At 38.4% G+C, this 19,041-nt stretch overlaps 1 protein-coding gene across 4 annotated transcripts in view; it reads left to right on the top strand.

Annotated features, from left to right (window-relative positions):
• The window catches only part of LOC119117595 (tyrosine-protein kinase Fyn), a 37,037-nt gene that overhangs the window by 14,218 nt on the left and 3,778 nt on the right, over positions 1 to 19,041 (top strand). For 2 of the 4 annotated variants that reach the window (XM_037243897.1, XM_037243898.1), the window contains 8 exons: positions 6,632 to 6,888; positions 11,816 to 11,912; positions 13,776 to 13,874; positions 14,457 to 14,560; positions 14,650 to 14,799; positions 16,982 to 17,146; positions 17,362 to 17,517; positions 18,659 to 18,838. In XM_037243897.1, coding sequence (XP_037099792.1) covers positions 6,642 to 6,888; positions 11,816 to 11,912; positions 13,776 to 13,874; positions 14,457 to 14,560; positions 14,650 to 14,799; positions 16,982 to 17,146; positions 17,362 to 17,517; positions 18,659 to 18,838 — 1,198 coding nt within the window. In that variant the 5' untranslated portion in view covers positions 6,632 to 6,641. The remainder of the gene's footprint in view (positions 1 to 6,631; positions 6,889 to 11,815; positions 11,913 to 13,775; positions 13,875 to 14,456; positions 14,561 to 14,649; positions 14,800 to 16,981; positions 17,147 to 17,361; positions 17,518 to 18,658; positions 18,839 to 19,041) is intronic. The other 2 variants (XM_037243900.1, XM_037243899.1) reach the window with 2 other exon arrangements.

The raw sequence follows: 19,041 nt of genomic DNA, 5'->3' as shown, positions 1-19,041 counted from the left end.
GACTTCAACTTGGCGTGTTAGTGAGAGATGAAAAGCATAAATTAGGAGCAGGACAGCGAAGGCTTTCAAGGCCTATTTATAGAATGAATGTTCAACTGGTGAGAGACACTTCATCAGTTGAACCAAACAAATCTAAATGATCGTATTGGGAAGCCGTAAAGTGGCACATTCTTGTTGCTCTCTGAGAGGTTGACTGAAATCATCTGGGAGACTTTTAACCACATCCTGCAAGCAGTCACATGATAATTGCATCGTGTTACTTTCTCTTCAGCATCTCTGCGGAGATGCATCACCCACAAATGTAATGTAGGTGGGGGTTCAACTTTGTGTTCACCTTTAGTGTTGTATGTTATTTTCACGTCAAATTAAAGGTTGAGTTTGCAGTCTTGGAAGCTACTAGCAAGATTTAAGTGTAGCCTTCCTCTCCTTGTGTCTCTGCCCAAACAAAATACCACCAGATCATTAATCTCTGTGCACGGTGGCATTCTAAGATTTATTGCTAGAATTATTTAAAAGCAATATATTTTTTTTGCAATGTTGGATCAACTTACCGTATTTTCCGCACTATAAGGCGCACCTAAAAACCTCCAATTTTCTCAAAAGCCGACAGTGCGCCTTATAATCCGGTGCGCCTTATATATGGACCAATGTGGGTTCGTGGATGAGGACTAATTTATTAAAGTAAGCTTTACGTGTTTATTTTGTGTGTTGTGTGATATTAACGATTGAGCAACGTTGAGTTATTGATATATTGTTATTGTTTTCACTATTTCGAGTGTTGCTATATTGTGATTGCATTAACGTTTGAGCAACGTTGAGTTATTTATTCCATGCGCCTTATAATCCGGTGCGCTTTATATATGGACAAAGTTTTAAAATGGGCCATTCATTGAAGGTGCGCCTTATAATCCGGTGCGCCTTATAGTGCGGAAAATACGGTAACTGGTGACCCCTGGAATGAAAATTAAAAAAAACTGTAATAGTCTCTTTTTGTATATTCATGCTAGGAATAATATTATGTTATTTATATATTATAAGAAACCTGTTTATGACAAAACACATTGTTTTCATGGCAAAAAAAAAAGAAAAAAAATCTTCGTAAATGTCCTATAAGGATGCAAACATGTCAGCCAGAGGCGCAAAATTGACTGAGCTGCTTGATGTGAGCCCCTGCAGATGTGTACTGACAGCTGACCTCGTGTTAATGCAGCTGTGGCCGAGACTTGACCTGTCAGCCATCTTTCCTCCATTCCCTTGAGCTCTAGATGCATTAACACCACAACACAAAACGCTTCATTTGCTTTTCATGTTGAAATATTTCAATGAGAATTTATCCACATTTATTAACTTTCAACTGTACCTTTTTGTTTTGCAAATTGGTCGAAATTATTAGAATATTAAACATCATTTATATGCTACTTAATTAGAAAATCCAGAGGTCAAATAGAAATGTAAACATCACCTTAAACTAAAAAATTAAATGATTGTTGATAATACTTTATTACACCTCCTTCATCATTACCTTTATCATTAACTTGTCAGTGTTGACTGTCATGGCCAAACTGCCCGTGCTCATAATACTGCTAATTTGTTTCCGCCGCTGACATTGAGCCATTGTGACACAATGGTGTCGCTGAAGGTCTTGCCTCGCTCCACTGTGACTGACTGAATCAGGCAGGACAAAGACCTGTATCTACCAGTGATTCTAATTCATATTAATTTCCTTAATTTTGATAAAAACTGGCGCTAAATTATGATTTTATTGGATGTCGGCGACGCAATCGTAAGTGAAGTATCATCAAGATAGAAATATGATGGCTAATAAAATATTATGATCACATCTAACATGTGGCCACACTGATGTAACATATTTTACTTATTTATATTTGTTATTATTATTTGTAATAAACCATTTCCGTGGACAATTTTGAGCTGATGTTATCAAGTATGGTTCCTTTTAAGTCAAATCGTTATAGTAGTTTAGTATCATGGTAAATTGATAATATGTCTTTTTTTTATGGCCTGGCAGCGAGACGAGGATTTGGCTTTGGGACCAGAGGGTCAGGGTTTGAATTGATGCTAATCTGCTTCCTTCATTTTAAGAGTGCAGCACCGCTCGTGTGCTCCATCAGTCTGACATCTCCGCCTCTTTGCTCGTGTGTGGTCTGCTACAGCAGTTGAGTGAAAATTAAAAGTTCCCTTCCTAGATTAAAATGAGTATATGAAATTAAAGGCTTTCTATTTTCCTCCAAATTTTCCAAGGTTTTATACCCTTCACTTGTAGCTGTTGTCAGCATTCAGGCCGTCTAAAAATAGTCTGGTTTCCCGTTTCATGCCCATCTGGATGATTCTTAGAAAATTTTTTTTTGGGGTCAGATGTAGTTTCCATTTCCGTGTCCACAGCTGCGGATATTTCCCTGGAAAAGGAAGACCATTCTCTAATTGTGGTGGAGGAATTGGGGGAGGCTCGCATCACAGATGCTGTGCCTCCCATGTTGTGTCTCCGGCTGCTGTTAATCCAGACAGATTTAGTTGAACCTTTTGGACCACAGTTGAATAATGCTTATAAATTGTCTGCATTTATATTTTTAAATGAGAGTTTGGTGTAAAACTGAACAATTAAATTAAAAAAAATTCTATTATTGCACCCCCCCACTCAATAATATGATTGCGATTTAATATGCGATTATTTTCAAGGTTCCTTATGAATTAATCTGGATTACCATGAAGAATATTATCTTTATCACACATAAATGTTTGTTTTTAGGCTATGCTCACTCTAAAATAAAAGCAAATGAACTATGAGTAGTTATTATGAACGAGTTTAATTGTCTACTTCAATTTGACTTAATTTACCAAACGCTGGTTTGCAATTTTTTCTTGCTAAAGTAAGTCATAAATCAGATGACAACGATGATTCGCTTTAAGATTCACTTTTCACAATTCATCAAACGATATGTAAACTTGGCAAAAGGCTTTTGTTAAGTGCCTGAAAAAGCCAAAATATAAAAATAAAAGCAGTAAAATAACTGAAAGAAACGAGTGAGAACAGTTATAGTTTCTGCATTGTTTTTTTTATTCTTTTTTTTCAAATGACCTCAACAATTTGAACCAACAAAATTATAGTAACATTAAAATCGCTTTAACCTTGAATCTTGAATCTTTAACCTTGAATCTTGAATCTTTAATCTTGAATCAATTTTCCAGTGCTAAATAGCGAAATACAACATCCATATCTAATGAACTTTCCTCTTTGGACTTTGGACTCTCACTCTCGTGCAAGCCGCCTTATATCTGGCTTAGAAAATTCATTCCACTTGTTCTTTTCCAGAAGCGGATTCACTCTACTCCTGCCAGCCACAGGTTAAAACTGGAAAGCAGTGCGAGTTCTTAGTTTGGGTGACTGATGTAAGCTATTCAGATGCTCTGCAGTCTTTGACCGAGCTGCTGCTGTTGTTCCTGCTCCTGCTGCCTGGAACTCTACCAGCGTCACATCCCATCACGACAGATTACAGTGTCTGTTGACAATCGTGTCGTATGGGGCTAGCAAGACAGCTGTTTAGCTTAACACCAGTCAGCGGCATGCCTTCCACTAAGTTGATTAAAAACACAAATGAAAGCAACCTGTCCTCTCAAGATGTTTGTAGAAGATGTAATGAAGAGTAAGATAGGGCATTCATAATTGTATCCATTCATGGCTCTTAAAGGTGCATTTTTTTTCCCGCCACAAAATTAGCATAGCTTTTAGTCGAGTGCGAAAATACCCCAATGCAAAACTCATAGCACATCCTCTACGTTTTTTTTCAGCCTGCTATTATATGGTCATGAAACACAATGCATACAGCTATAATAATTAATAAACGTGATATTGCTGTCACTTTTTACAAAATGTCTCAAACTAAACCTTATTGTTGAACAGCTGCACAAACTTGAGGTTGTGTTGATTTGGCTTCTCACGCTTTTGCTGCTTTCCAAAAATAAAAGTCCACTATTGGAAGTGCGTTGAACTATAGTATTTATTTTTATTTTTATTCTATTTTTTGCTTTCTTACAGCGATCACTGGTTTTAGAGAATAATCCTGCACTTTTTCTTTTTTATCCTACAAACTGCTTGTGAGAATTTGTTGATGAAGTCCCACTGACGGGGAAATCTACTATTTTTCCACCACATGCAGAAATTCTCTGGCTATGTTCTACTGTAGAGATCTCAGAGTGAGGGAACTGGCCAAAGCCAATGTGCAAAGCCGTTTATGGGGTATTTAGGGGCAGTAGCTAAACTTGAACCGGTCATCGTCCAGCACCCAAGCCAAGTCCTTCATAAGCTCCTGCCAACCCACATGGTTTCCTTACGAGTCTTTCCTGCCAATAGAGTACTCTAAAAATATTTAAAAAGGAGAAGGCAGGCAACACCATCTAAATCCGAGAAATATCTCATTTGTACCGATATGACCAACAATAAAAACGATACACCTGCACTTGCTGTGACAACCTGTGATTACGCTGACAGGCGTTCCAGGAAGTGTCTGTTCCGGTGGGTATTCTGATAAATCAATCTGTAATTAGGTGAAAAGAGAGATCAGTTACAATGTGCTGCCCGGTCAGGCTGCTGCACTAATTGGCAGAGAATAGTGTAGCTTTTGATGATACCCTGTCATGAAAGTTCAAATTACATTTGGCAGTTTGTAGTTAAAAACAAAGACCTACAATGAGTGTACATTTTCTGTTTGCAGCTGAGAGACAATTCTGCCAATCTAATTTCAGAAACAGTGTTGGATAAGACCGCAAGAACTTAGTGCACATGTGTGGTACTGGCCTGGTAGGCAAATTATAGTGTTTTAAGATGTTTTTGTAAATCTGCTCGAATGGGAATTGTTTTGACATTGTCTACATGGAATGCAATGAAACACTTTTTGTCACTTGAGATTTTTACCCCTCAGGCATTCCGATTTTTAGTTTTAATTTAAAAAAAAAAAATTTCTCTGCAGCAGTCTGAAATGTGGCTATTCAGACAGAACAAGGCGGAAGTAAATATTAAGTGAATTTTTTTTATTTAGGTTTGTCTGGTTTAATAGCATTCCAGTTGCTATAGCGTTACAATTTTTTTTTTTTGTAAACCAAATTTAAAAAAAAATCATTTTAGGAACATTTTGTAATTTTTGTTCATCAAATGTTAACCCCAAAATAAACAGTCATGTGACCAAAATAAACATAATATTTCAAGGGTCACACTTATCTACAATATTACAACTCTTCACTTCATCATTAACTTTTTATTGATCATGCAGCTGTCGACATTCAGTCAGAAGAATTATTTGTTTTAATGTTTCACATTTAGAAGTGAAGTGTGTCTGCACCACAAAGCAACACAACTGGTTTGTACCACCAAAAAAGCAGTGAGAAGAACAGCTTGTGATTCAGTATTATTTGTATAGTGCTAAATTACAGAGTTATGTTTTTGAGGGCACGGCGGTGTGAGAAAAATTTGCATCTGAATATAAACAAGAGTCAATGCGGCTGTCGCAAAATAGAGTACATGGGGGTTTGGATGATAAAATATTCCAATGCGGCAGGAATAAAACACTAAATTACAGTAATGTCAGTAAACGTTGGATCAAATCACACTTTCATTTTTGGGGAAATCTTCATGGTAATAATTAACGAAACAAAGATTGGAGATTTAATTAAGTAGGAAAGACTTCTTTGTTTGGAGGCTGCTTTGACCATCTTGTTATAATATGGGGCTTCTCTCCAGCCAATAATCTTGACACCATTATGCCTCCTGACCATGAAGGAGATGCACTATATTCATGACTCATCAAGAGAGATTGAGCTGTGGTCAGGTTATAAAAAAAAAAGATGGCTACTTATGGTGCTACTTAGTGCAAGAATGTCATCTGGAGTGAAAGCAGTGTCAAGTGACACACTTTAGTGTTGAGTTCATTCGTATGATCTTGTTTCAGTGGTTCAGACATCCAACCTACATTATTTTTGTTTGAGGCTTTTTTTTTTTGCTAGCTTGCTATTAGAAAAATGGCAAACTCGATATCTTTTGAAATCGTTTATAACAGGGGTGTCAAACTCGTTTTTTTCACGGGCCGCATTGTAGTCATAGCTTCTCTCGGAGGGCCATTATGACTGTCAACCCAAATAAATGTACCTCATATTATATACAGTCAAAGCTACAAAACAAACTGACAAATAACTCGTTTTCAAATCAGACGAGTAAAAACTGGTCAAATATTTAAAAAAAAAAAGATATTATTAAAAGTGAAGACAATTTGCAATTCTAGTAATGACACACGAATTTGATGCACAATTTGTATTCGCGGGCCACATAAAATGATGTGGCGGGCCGTATCTGGCCCGCGGGCCTTGAGTTTGACACCTGTGGACCAGCATGGATACATTTCTGTGTTAAGTCTGTTGTACGTTGAGCAGTTTCATCTCAGACGAAAGATGCTCAATCATGAGGAAAATTGGCCATCATATCTCAAAAACAGCCGTCATACATCTCAGTGTGAGAAAGAAGATGGAACTGTTTTATGACAGATATCAGGCAATGAGAAATCGACTGTCAATTGCATTCCGCTAAACTAACCTATAGGATCTGTTCTTCCTTCTGTCCTTCCAGATTATAGATAATGGGCTGTGTGCAATGCAAGGATAAAGAAGCAACCAAACTCACAGACGACAGAGAAACAAGCATCTCCCATGGTGCGGGCTACCGCTATGGGGCTGACCCCACGCCACAGCACTACCCCAGCTTTGGGGTCACGGCTATCCCCAACTACAACAATTTTCACACACCTGTTGGACAGGGGATGACCGTTTTTGGTGGGGTCAGCACTTCCTCTAACACTGGAACCCTCAGGACCCGTGGTGGGACAGGTAAAGTGGGAGCTACTCGTGTAAGGCATATTCGGTTATCAAATGTCCTTATAGAATAGAATAGAATAGAATAGAATAGAATAGAATATTTATTGTCATTATACAACTTAGTTGTACAATGAAATTTGGAGAGCTACTCCCTTTCTAGTGCAAAACATTACAAAAAATTAAAAATGTGTAAAGGAAGTCTAAAATTAAAGTGAAAAATCTTATTTACAGTATAAGTCTAAGAATAAAAGCGAAATATCTTATTTACAGTATGTTCAATGTGGGTATTTATATTAACATGAATGAGGTATGTGCAGAAAGTAAATAATAAATAGTTATTGCACGTAGTCTTATAAGGACTTGCTTGGAGTTTTCCAATCAGCACTTATACCCCAACAGCCTAACTGGACTGACCCGTCCCCTGAAATGTGCAATAGATTTCTCCAATTTTTCCATTGACAAGGTGCGCTAGCTAGGACTTGTTTCAAGCACCCTACTTAACCCTGCTGTCCTTGTTCCGCGGTGTTAAAATCTTTTAAAGTGGTTGCCTCGACAGTTTTAGAGGATGCAGTTCACCAGATTAGGCCATTCTGCTCTCTTTATGGCTTTGCTCCTCCTGATTTATTTAAGGAGGTTCTCCAGAATACTGGTCAATCGGTTTTGGATATTGTAAACAACAGTTTTCGTCTGGTGTGGTCTTCGAACATTTTAAACATTCTGTAGTGCAACCCCCTGCTCAAGAAACCTGGCTGTCTAATTTTTGACCCATTTCCAAGCTGCCTTTTATTTCTAAGATTCTGGAGAAAGGTTTTGAGTCCCGCCCTGCCCCTTTGTCTTTTGGTGTTCCACAGGGATATATCTTAGGGCCCTTGCTGTTTTCATTGCTTTTGCTGCCCCTATATATTCCATCCTATGAAAACATGGTATTTTCTGGTTTTCAGTGCCAGTGGCACTTGTGCATCCCACCCTGATGACCTGGCCCTATGGAAACACATTTGTTTTTATAACTGTAGGATAGTAAGTGTTTCTTATTCTTTATTTGCAACGATTGCGGTCTTTATACTACCAGGGAGCCTGATCGTCCACTAAAACCTAAGGCAGGGGTGTCAAACTTATTTTTGACGCGGGCCGCATCATAGTCATGGTTTCCTTCGAAGGGCCATTGAAATTGCCAACCCAAATAAATGTCTGAATGTCTCAAATTATATATAGTGTACGGTACTCAACATGACTAGATGAATAACTAGTTTTCAAAACAGAGACTAAGAAAAACTGTTAACATATTTTAAAAATATGAATGGTAATAAAAATTGCTAGAAATAGAGCTATTTTTTAAAAGTGAAAACAATTAGTAATTTTAATATTGACAAATGAATTAGATGCACAATTAGTCTTCGCGGGCCACATAAAATGATGTGGCGGGCCGTATCTGGCCCCCGGGGCCTTGAGTTTGACACATGTGACCTAAGGTGTCCTAGAGAGGGTAGCTAGCACATTTTGTTCCAAATTTCTTTACATCCATCAAAAATTCCTACTACTTCCTGAATTCCCTTCCTATAGGTAGAACCTCAGCAGTTTGACACCCCCACCCCAAGTGCGGCCCAGCCCTGTCAGGAACGTCCGGCTGGTATTAACACATGGTTTTGTGTGGAGAGGACATTGTCTAGGAAATGAATATTCCCACTCAGGATATCCTTTGTTTGGCTGAACCCTGTATCTACCTTGAACTCCAAATTTTACCGCAATTTATACGACTCCACTTTCTCAAAGCATGCTTTAGTTCTTTCAGTGTTTAATCCAAATCCACTCAATGGGCAGTGACACAAGGAGAGGCTTATCTTTCAAAAATCCTCCTTCCTGCAGGGAAAATGTGGATATAAGCTGCCCTTCACTGTTGTAGTAACAGCAGTGCAACTTGCTAATACCCATCAGGCACATCATAGATGAACTCAAACTATGTTAGCGTCACAAATTGATGTTTTGCTGATGTAATATCTTTCAATGCAACCAAGCTCGTTCTACGACCTTATATGTAAGTCACTCACTGAGAGACAAGCTAACATGAATCAATAAATCCATTTATACTTCCGAGCTACTCCATTGGCCTATTGCACATGTGTCAAACTCAAGGCCCGGGGACCAGATACGGCCCGCCACATCATTTTATGTGGCCCGCAAAGACTAATTGTGCATCAAATTCATTTGTCAATATTAAAATGACTAATTGTTTTCACTTTTAAAAAATAGCTCTGTTGCTAGCAATTTTTATTACCATTCATATTTTTAAAATATGTTAACAGTTTTTCTTAGTCTGTTTTGAAAACTAGTTATTTATCTAGTCATTCACTAGTTTGTTGAGTACCGTACACTATATATAATTTGAGACATTCCGACATTTATTTGGATTGGCAATTTCGATGGCCCTTCGACGGAAACCATGACTATGATGCGGCCCGCGACAAAAATAAGTTTGATACCCCTGGCCTATTGGAAACACTCACACACTGTGATGCAATCGGGGTCTTGTGATTCTTAAAACATTCGAGCGTTTCCCTTTTTGCCATTTTCATGAAAAGCAACAAGCCCTTCCCATTAAAACCCCTCATTTATTGAAAAACATGTTGCCCAGAGGTGTCTGAAGTCAAATGACTTGAATTCTTATGATCAAAAGAATATTTACAAGACTTTCTAAAAGGCTCCATTTGTCAAGTGCAGATGCCATGAAAACAGATTTAACAAACACAGGCCTGCTTGATCAAATAATTTTTGGTGACATTTTTGGCTTATCAAAGCCATTTGATCTCCAAGACAAAACAATTTAACCCCTAACAAGGGATCCATTCAAATATTAGGGGATTTTACTAGTTTAGGACCGAATTGTGTGTGTGTTTATTCACTGTTAACTATCAAATAAAATTAAAGTGGAGACTATCAAGTCTGTTTTCAGGGGTGCAAAATGTACAATTGTAAATACTACTCTTGTTTATTCGTTCAGTTATAAAAAACAAAAGTGAATGATGTAAAAAGAACCAGCTAAAGTGAAGTGAGGGCTTAGCAATGCATATCCAGGGAACTTTTGAAACTGTTACATTTGTTAAAACATACATCTAAGTACAGTGTCTTAAACATGCACGACTGCTTTCTACTATACACAACCCGCAATTACTATAATCTCAGTTCTTTGTAATATTTATTTTTCCCCACCCTTGTTTGTACTTGTAAACCTGCTCGCATTAAAGAGGAGCAGTAGGGTGAGAGCGTATTCCTGTGAGAGAAGTAGGTTATTTTTAATGTACACATCTAACTAGGACAGGTTGCTATTTTTTTTGTGTCGGTGTGTGTGTCTCTTGTCTCGTGACATTTGATTGGATTAATGTTAGGAGATAAGGGAAAGGTAACAGTTAGGAAGCAAAAATGCTATCTTTAAAATTCAGAAGTGATTAGGAATTATGTAGATACAGGTACGGTGGAAATTCGATTGAACCGACTCGGAATGGACATACTCAAGATTTAACAGACAGGAAATTATTTCCAGTTCATTCAAAATACGCTCTGGCACAGTCAACAAATTGAGACTGTTATGTGCTATTTCGGGGTTGTGCACATTATACCAAGAGTGTCAAACTCATTTTTGTCGTGAGCCAAAATGTTGCTATGATTTCCCTCGCAGCCGTTATGACTGTGAACCCATATGTGTTTGATCAACTACCACATATATACAAAAAAAATTGATGCATAACTAATTTTGAAATCAATATCTGGTAAATTGTTTGACTCATTTTCAATTTAATTTAAACGGGGGGATCAGTAACACAAATTATTGCAATATTTCATCTTAGTGATGTTAAAAGTGAAGACAATTTCCAAGAAACATGAAGTCAACATACATGATCGGCTTCACGGGCCACATAAAATAATGTCGCAGGCCGGATTTGGCCCCCGGGCCTTGAGTTTGACACCTGTGCATTATGCAGTAGATGACAGGATGCGAAAAATATACAAAGCAATAATTCTGTGCTACATTGGGTATTTTTAGCCCACAAAAAAACGTACTTTAATTCAAGAGACAGGTTCCACTGAAATGTTACGACTGTTCGACTGCAGTTTAGTTTCCGCTGGTCAGCAGCAATGCCATCCTATGTTATCCAATCATCTGCTTCCCTGCCCTTTTGTTCCACCAGCTTTGTATTTATTGATGCTGCACTCGGGGTAGCCTGCCAGTTATCTCATAACGGACTGAAGCGAGGTTACCCCTTCCTTCTTCTGTCCCTTATTACTCACACCGCACAAGAAGAGAAAGAGATGAGAAAACATGGCTTTTATATAGTTGCATATGCTTCACTAAAATCATCAGTGCAATATTTCCACTGTCTTCTACTAACACTTCAAATGTCATCACTTCAAATTGTAATTTTTTAGCTTTTTTTTATTATTTTTTTGCTTCATTTAATGAATTAATTTGTTTATTTGTTATTTAATTACCGTATTTTCCGGACTATAAGGCACACCTGAAAACCTAAAATTTTCTCAAAGGCTGACAGTGCGCCTTATAGTCCGGTGCGCCTTATATATGGACCAAATTCCTAAATTTAAACTGACCTGATGCATTGTGTCATGAAATCAATCATAATTGGCCCGCTGAAGACTATGAATCATGAATCAAAAAGACTATGGATCATTATTTTGTGATTATAAAGTCATTTGTTGCGTCTGAAGTTGAAATAAAAAAGATAAAATGGAGAATGATTTGATTTGGATGAAAAATCTGACATGATGCATTAATGGTGCGCCTTATAGTCCGGTGCGCCTTATATACGGACAAAGTTTTAAAATGGGCCATTCATTGAACGTGCGCCTTATAGTCCGGAAAATACGGTAGAATGAAAGTTCTTCTTGCAAAAAGATATTGATGTTACATTTTTAAATCTTCTTTGTGCAGGAGTCACCCTCTTTGTGGCACTATATGACTACGAAGCACGGACAGAAGATGACCTCAGTTTCAGAAAAGGAGAAAGGTTCCAGATCATCAACAGCACGTAAGTCACTACAGTCGCTTGTCTGAGAGTGAGAGTCGCTTGTGAAGAATGTACATTTACATTTATCACTGGGATAGAGTTAGCTGAGCTCAGAGGTTTCATTATCTGCAGTGAATAAGAGCCAAAATAAGTGCTGCTTTCTTTCATTGGAAATATAAATATTACTGCTCTCCTTTCTTCCATGCCATCCAGCCTCGAGTATTTATTACAGACTCCTGTTGGACAAAAAAAAAAAAGAAACCATTCATTGACGTGTGAACAGTAGCAAGAAAACACGGTCATGAGGTCTCAGACTGCTTTTTTAATTCCCCCCCCCCCCTCTTTTCTCTCGTCTTGCTTCTTAGTGGAGCCCACAAAGAGCTGCATCACATCTTCAGTTTCTCTCTCCACTCTGCTCCCCCTTTTTTTTTTTTTCACGCCAGCCAGCTTCAAATATTTATTCCTTAGCCACAGTGACTCCTGTTGGACAAACAATGAAAAAGCCTGAACGCGATCGTTATGATGAGACTAGTCAGATTCTATTTACAAGATTTTATGATTATGCTCATCCCTTCCAAAAAACTCAGATTTATTGATGTTGCTTTCCGCCCAGCCCGAGTTTATTTTCATACCCCGTTAGGGAACAGCTCTCATTTTGACAGTGTTTGTAATTTATTTAAATCGTATCGTTCCCACAACAGACAATCATATGAAGACACTCACATGGTGGAGTGAATGAATGCATGAATGATTCATCTGAATCACAAAGGTCCTCTGTTTAATTATTCTCTCATCACAAGACACTCGGGGAGAGAGAGGATATGAATCGATTCAAAGACGCAGGGGAGCTGCATTGTTTATTCCACTTCTTTTCAGTGATATGCTGCATAAAACTGTTGCTTTAAATGGGTTTCTTTTTAAAATTCTGCTAAATGGGATAGACGGACCCCTCCCAGTGTTTCCCTCCCAGGCTCCATAGAGACACAAATTTCAATATGTTACACAACACAAATACACAGTTCTCCTTCAGAATGCAGATTATTAGAGTCTCAGAGCCTCCTGAGGCTTCCCTCTTGAAGCTGTCGAGTAAATCTTACACAGGTAATCCTCTGTCACACCTTTATTCAGCGTAAATAAAGTGTGTGATGTCACCGGAACTGCCATTTTGTTGTTAGCTCTTGTAGTAGCCACAGTGGCTGGTGAGCTAAAAGGTTATTAGCTAAGCTAGCTAAGAAAGTATTTGTATAAGAAAAAAAAAAGCCACTTTCAAATTGAAAAACAGGGATTAACACAAAAGGTGAAGCAAAAATTTGCTTTATTTGTTTGTTTTTTTTTTGTTTTTTTAATAATGTGACTAGATGACGCTGATCTTGCTTGTTCAAAGCGTTTATTGTCATGTGTACAAAAGGAAAGCACTTTTTCTTTGTACAATGAAATTCTTTCGCTGTCCGTTAAAGTGCCAGATAAGGTAAGGAAGATTAAAAGAAGATTAAAATGTAAAAAAAATAAAATAAATATAAAAACCACAATATATACACAGTATATACAACTACTAAGGTGAGGGCAATAATTCGACTTTAATAGCTGAGCAAAGTGAAGTGAAGGATAAAAAAAAAAAAAAACAGATGCAGGGCTGGGGTTAAAATGGGAAAACACAACCGCGTCAAATTGGGCCGTACTGAAATCCAAAACGGGAAGCCAGAAAGCAGTGAAAAAGAAAACACAAGAGTACTGTGGTAAGTCAATGTGGGTGGTTCCAGACCATATAAATTCCAAACTGTCTGTGAATCAGGAGATATACTGTACAGTGGCACAAAGTATGCCAACTCATGAGACTTGAGAAAGTCTAAAGCATTCTGCTCTTCTTGTTCTAAACTTTTCCAGTGAAGGGGACTGGTGGGACGCTCGTTCGCTCACCACTGGTGGCAGTGGTTATATCCCCAGTAATTACGTGGCTCCGGTGGATTCCATCCAGGCTGAGGAGTAAGTAGAGAAAAAAAGATTGTGCTTGTGCATCAAAGTGCTAAATCGAGACAGAATACAGGAATAACAGAAATGTTTTGATAAAATCACTCATTTCAAAATGACAACAATATTCAGTCCTACTCGACTATAAATGACTAAAGAAATGTTGTGTGTTCAAGTGTTACCGTATTTTCCGCACTATAAGGTGCACCTAAAAACCTCCAATTTTCTCAAAAGCCGACAGTGCACCTTATAATCAGGTGCGCCTTATATATGGACCAATATTGAGCCACTACAGCAGGCGTGTCTGAAGTCCGGCCCGCGGGCCAAATGTATGTATCTTATATACGGACAAAGTTTTAAAATGGGCCATTCATTGAAGGTGCGCCTTATAATCCAGTGCGCCCTATATATGGACAAAGTTTTAAAATGGGCCATTCATTGATGGTGCGCCTTATAGTGCGGAAAATACGGTAATCTTTAATTTGACCTTTTTTCCCAAATTTCTTGCTTCAAGTTCATTAGTACCAAAGAGGTGAGGTTTCATTTGTCTCCAACTAGTACTGCCACTTGGTTAACGTTAGCTTCCTCTAATTACAGTTGGTATTTTGGTAAACTGGGGCGAAAGGAGGCCGAGAGACAGTTGCTCTCCACTGGGAACCCACGGGGTACTTTCCTCATCCGGGAGAGTGAAACCACAAAGGGTAAATTATCAATATTTTTGATTCTAAGTATGTCAAAATAATATGTGGCTAAAGCCGCTCATCCGCAAAAACCTAATTACGCCCCCTAGGTGCCTTTTCCTTGTCCATACGGGACTGGGATGATGTGAAAGGCGACCATGTCAAACATTATAAGATCCGCAAGTTGGACAGTGGTGGCTACTACATCACCACTAGGGCTCAGTTTGATTCACTACAACAGCTGGTTCAGCACTATTCAGGTACGACAGCTCTTCTTATTTTGTTAGCGCTGCTTGTGCTACACTATGAGTTTTATTGTTGCCTATCACACTTTGCTTTGTGTCAATATGTGGCCTGCAATTGACGAGCGACCAGTCCAGGGAATATCACCAAAGTCAGCTGCGATAAGTTTCAACTCATCTTTGACCCAAATAAGAAAAAGCGACATAGAAAACAGATGCATGATGACTTTATTCCAGTCAAACAGTGAAAAAAGGGAAATTTGTAATCAAATCAAAAGGGAAATTTATTAGAAGAATATACAGTAGTATAGTAATATCCATCCATCCATCCATCCATTTTCTGTACCGCTTAGTCCCCACGGGGGTCGCGGGCAGTATAGTAATATGTTCATGAAAATCGTAATAATATTTATTATAGATTTATTGTTTACAATTACACACAAACACAAAATACTTAATGATATAAATGTTATGTACCACTATTAAAAGTAATAAATAATATAAATTAGAGCTGCAACATTTTTTTAAAATAATTTATTCCGACGATTAATCGATGAATTGGACGAAGAACAAAATAATTTATTTTTATTCCTTAATTCTTATATTCAAAATTAGGAGATTTATTTAAAATAGATTTGAAAAAAAGCACAAAATGTTCAGTTACTGCTTTGGTCTGTAACATGTCAGAAAATTGTGTTGCTCATTGTTTTCCAAAGTAAATGTTTTAGTAATTAACTGTTCTTTCCTTTGCTGCAGTCAGTCTCATTTTAATCAGGTCCTAAAATATCACACTATACTTTATCTTCAAGCGACAACGCACTAAGCCTTCTGCTTTTATGGCTTATTTTTCTTGCTTGCAACAGGCCCTGATTGGATTGGATCAATAAAAACCAGGAATAAAAACATTGAGTACAAGTTATCTTCACTGAGTCTTTGCGTCAATGCATTTAAAATACCACAATGAAAATAGCTGGTCATGTTCTTTGAAATCCTCCATTGGTTTTTCCAGGTCAGATGAACATTGTGCCCCCAAGGGGGAGCCAAGTGGATGCTGACCAACTCCAAAATGGAAAAAGAAAAAAAACGATAATGGAGAGCAATTGATTCAACTGAATTGTTATCATTCCAATCCATCTTTCTGGGCTGCTACATTTCTAGGAAAAGATTTGTGTTTGCTGTGGATACAGTTCACATATTGGCAGGTTTTATGACAGGAGAGAACCAAATTAGCAGGCAATTGTCCCAGATGGGTTTTGACGGCCAGCTAAGCACCCTCATGGGTGAGACTCTGGCCTTTATCTCATCTTAACTGCCCCATGTAAACACCCTGCGGATTACTGCTTGTGAGGCTAGACGTTTATCCCGCATGAGGATAGGAGAGGGGGGGGTCTTTGCACTTATCAGCTTGTAGAGACGGAAACACGGGCCCTAATCTACCGGTTTAATCGATAACAAGCAAACAACGAGAGCTTCCTCTGGAGTAAAAGCAAGACATTTGATTTCATGAGACAGCGTTGAGCGGCTAAAGTGATGCTGAGCGGCGCTAATCGAAATGGAGGCAGCTGGTGAACCACTCAGGCACCTAAACGGGCCTAGCCTAGATATTGCTTCTCTTGTTTGTGCTTTATGTTTAACTGCTACTTTTGTATACGTTCCTAGAATTCAGGTTAGCTCTTAACATTAATTGCCGTCATTATCGTAAAGCATCGGCAGGTTGAGAGACCGTTAAAAGGGAGGGAACTTGCTTTATGACCGTATGTCCATACATAGGCTAGCTCATTGGTGTCAAACTCGAGGCCCGGGAGGCTAAATACGGCCCGCCACATCATTTTTAAGTGGCCCACGAAGACAAATCAAATTCACGTCAGTATTAAAATTGCAAATTGTCTTCACTTTTAAAAAATAGAGATGTTGCTAGCATTGTTTTTAAAAAATTGTCTCAGATTTGAAAACTAGTTATTCATACTGCATAGACAAAAGTATTGGGACACTCTTCGTAGCCTCCTCAGTCTGACAAATGTTCTTCTCCAAGACATTACAATTGTATTAGGGTGCATTCTGCTGTATCTGCACTGTAGAATTCATCTGAACAGCAGTTCAAGTGAATTTCTTCCTCCCCTTTGCTGCAATTTGGTCTCGTCAACTTCTCTATTGCATTTCTTTCTTCTCTTATTTCTGCATTACTGCGTGGCCCGAGCAGACCGAGCCGCCGGTCTCTGTTGTCGCTTGGTGGTTCCCTGCCACAAAGGGATGCCCCGCCTCACTGACCTGTCAGTCAAAACCAAAGATGTGTGGGAGATCCCGCGGGAGTCACTGCAGCTGATAAAGCGTCTTGGGAATGGGCAGTTTGGGGAAGTCTGGATGGGTATGGATCCATTCACCTTCAGATGAAGGGGCTGTATGGAGGAGGCCACACTCGGACAGTTGAGACCCCAAAACAAGAGCGGGGGTGGGGGGTCCTTTGGGGATGTTGCAAGGAAACAGTTTTATTAGTCCAAAGTTGGCCTCCTTCATCAACCTTAACTGCATGTACTTCTCCTCATTAGTTAACCCTGTATGCCTTCCCTCCCGTCCTTGTAGAGTGTGCGGATGGTTTGAGCTTTAAATTAACTGGCATGTGTGTGAACTACATCCCTGACACTGTGGGCTTGAGTCATGATGCCTGGGAGATCAGAAGAGAAGCCCTTGAATTGAAGTTAAAGCTGGGCAAAGGATGTTTTGCTGAGGTTTTTTACGGTAAGAGTACTCAGTCCCCCCCGAAGAATATTATTTTTACCAGTGTTCAGAATTAAATTTTTACACTGCTTTGTGAGATTAGAATTTTTTTAATTTTTTATTATTGAAGATAAAATTTCCCCTGATAGTTTGATTACTCACAAACTGAATAAGCATTAAATATATAATATAATAATAAATAAAAAATGCATTCAACTTTCAGCATATTTTCTATACTGCTAATAAAATATATTTATATTTGCAATTGTTTATTATGTATTTGTTGATAAATGTAACACCATCGATATTTACAGTTCCATGTGCAAATACTGGAAATAAATTTTTACTTTCATTTAATTAATTTTTAATTAGTTTGTTTACACACAAACTGAATAAGCATTAAATATATAATAATAAATAAATCATTCAACATTCAGCATATTTTCTATACTGCTAATAAAATATATTTATATTTTCAATTGTTTATTATGTATTTGTTGATCAATATAACACCATAGATATTTACAATTCCATGTGCAGATACTGGAAATGAATTTTTTCCCAGACACCCAGCTTCTGAGCACCTTTACCAAGCTGATGGACCCTTCTTCCCAAAAAATGGGCAACACTGATATTCAGGCTTACTTAAAACCTTCCAAGCATGCGAGTTGATGATCTCCAACTTCCCTTTGAGTCACTCCTCTACATCCTCTCACAGAATGAGATCAGTAGAACTATTACAGTGGTCCATATTTGGTTATGTAACAGCAGTGCCACAGTCATGTTATGTTAGAGCAACTGGCATCCCCACAGTTGGAAGCTTACAGGCTTGCCCTGGTTAATCATCCTCTGAAGGATTATCTGCTCCCGTGTTGGCGCATTCAATCCTCACTGGATTCTACTGATGGCTTTTCAAATTCAAATCAAAGTACCTTCTAAATCTTTTATCCAATTAATTATCTATCTGCTCAAGCCGTGTGCCTGAGAAGTAAAGATGATCTGATTCCCAAGGCGTCTCCTGATCTCCTGCTGTGTGGCATGTTTACATCAATGTCTGTAGTACCAAATTTTTTTTGTGCATGCCTAACGTATCATCTCTGATTGGACGATGTGATTGAGGTGTAAAATGTGCTAATGGTATACTCATGCCTACATGTGTCAGGAACATGGAACGGCACCACAAAGGTAGCTGTGAAGACTCTGAAACCTGGAACCATGTCTCCTGAGTCCTTCCTGGAGGAAGCTCAGATCATGAAGAAACTCCGCCACGACAAGCTGGTCCAGTTGTACGCTGTCGTGTCTGAGGAGCCTATTTATATCGTCACAGAGTACATGGGCAAAGGTACATGAACGCTTGCATAAATAAACGTGAACATGAGCCCATTTGGATTTAATTCAGTTGCTAACCAAAACAGCAGTACCTATGCAGCTAGATAAACCATCTCAGATATCAGATTAGTTTTGTTCGGTGGTGAAGGCAATGTTAACTGTGGTGGGTCTTAATTTTGTTGGCTGTTAGTTGCAGATATTTTTGTTTCACTTCTG

This window comes from Syngnathus acus, chromosome 24 (genome assembly GCF_901709675.1).
Source record: "Syngnathus acus chromosome 24, fSynAcu1.2, whole genome shotgun sequence".
NCBI lineage: Eukaryota > Metazoa > Chordata > Actinopteri > Syngnathiformes > Syngnathidae > Syngnathus > Syngnathus acus.
Note: the sequence above shows the minus strand (reverse complement) of the source record. Positions and strands in the feature narration are given on the sequence as shown.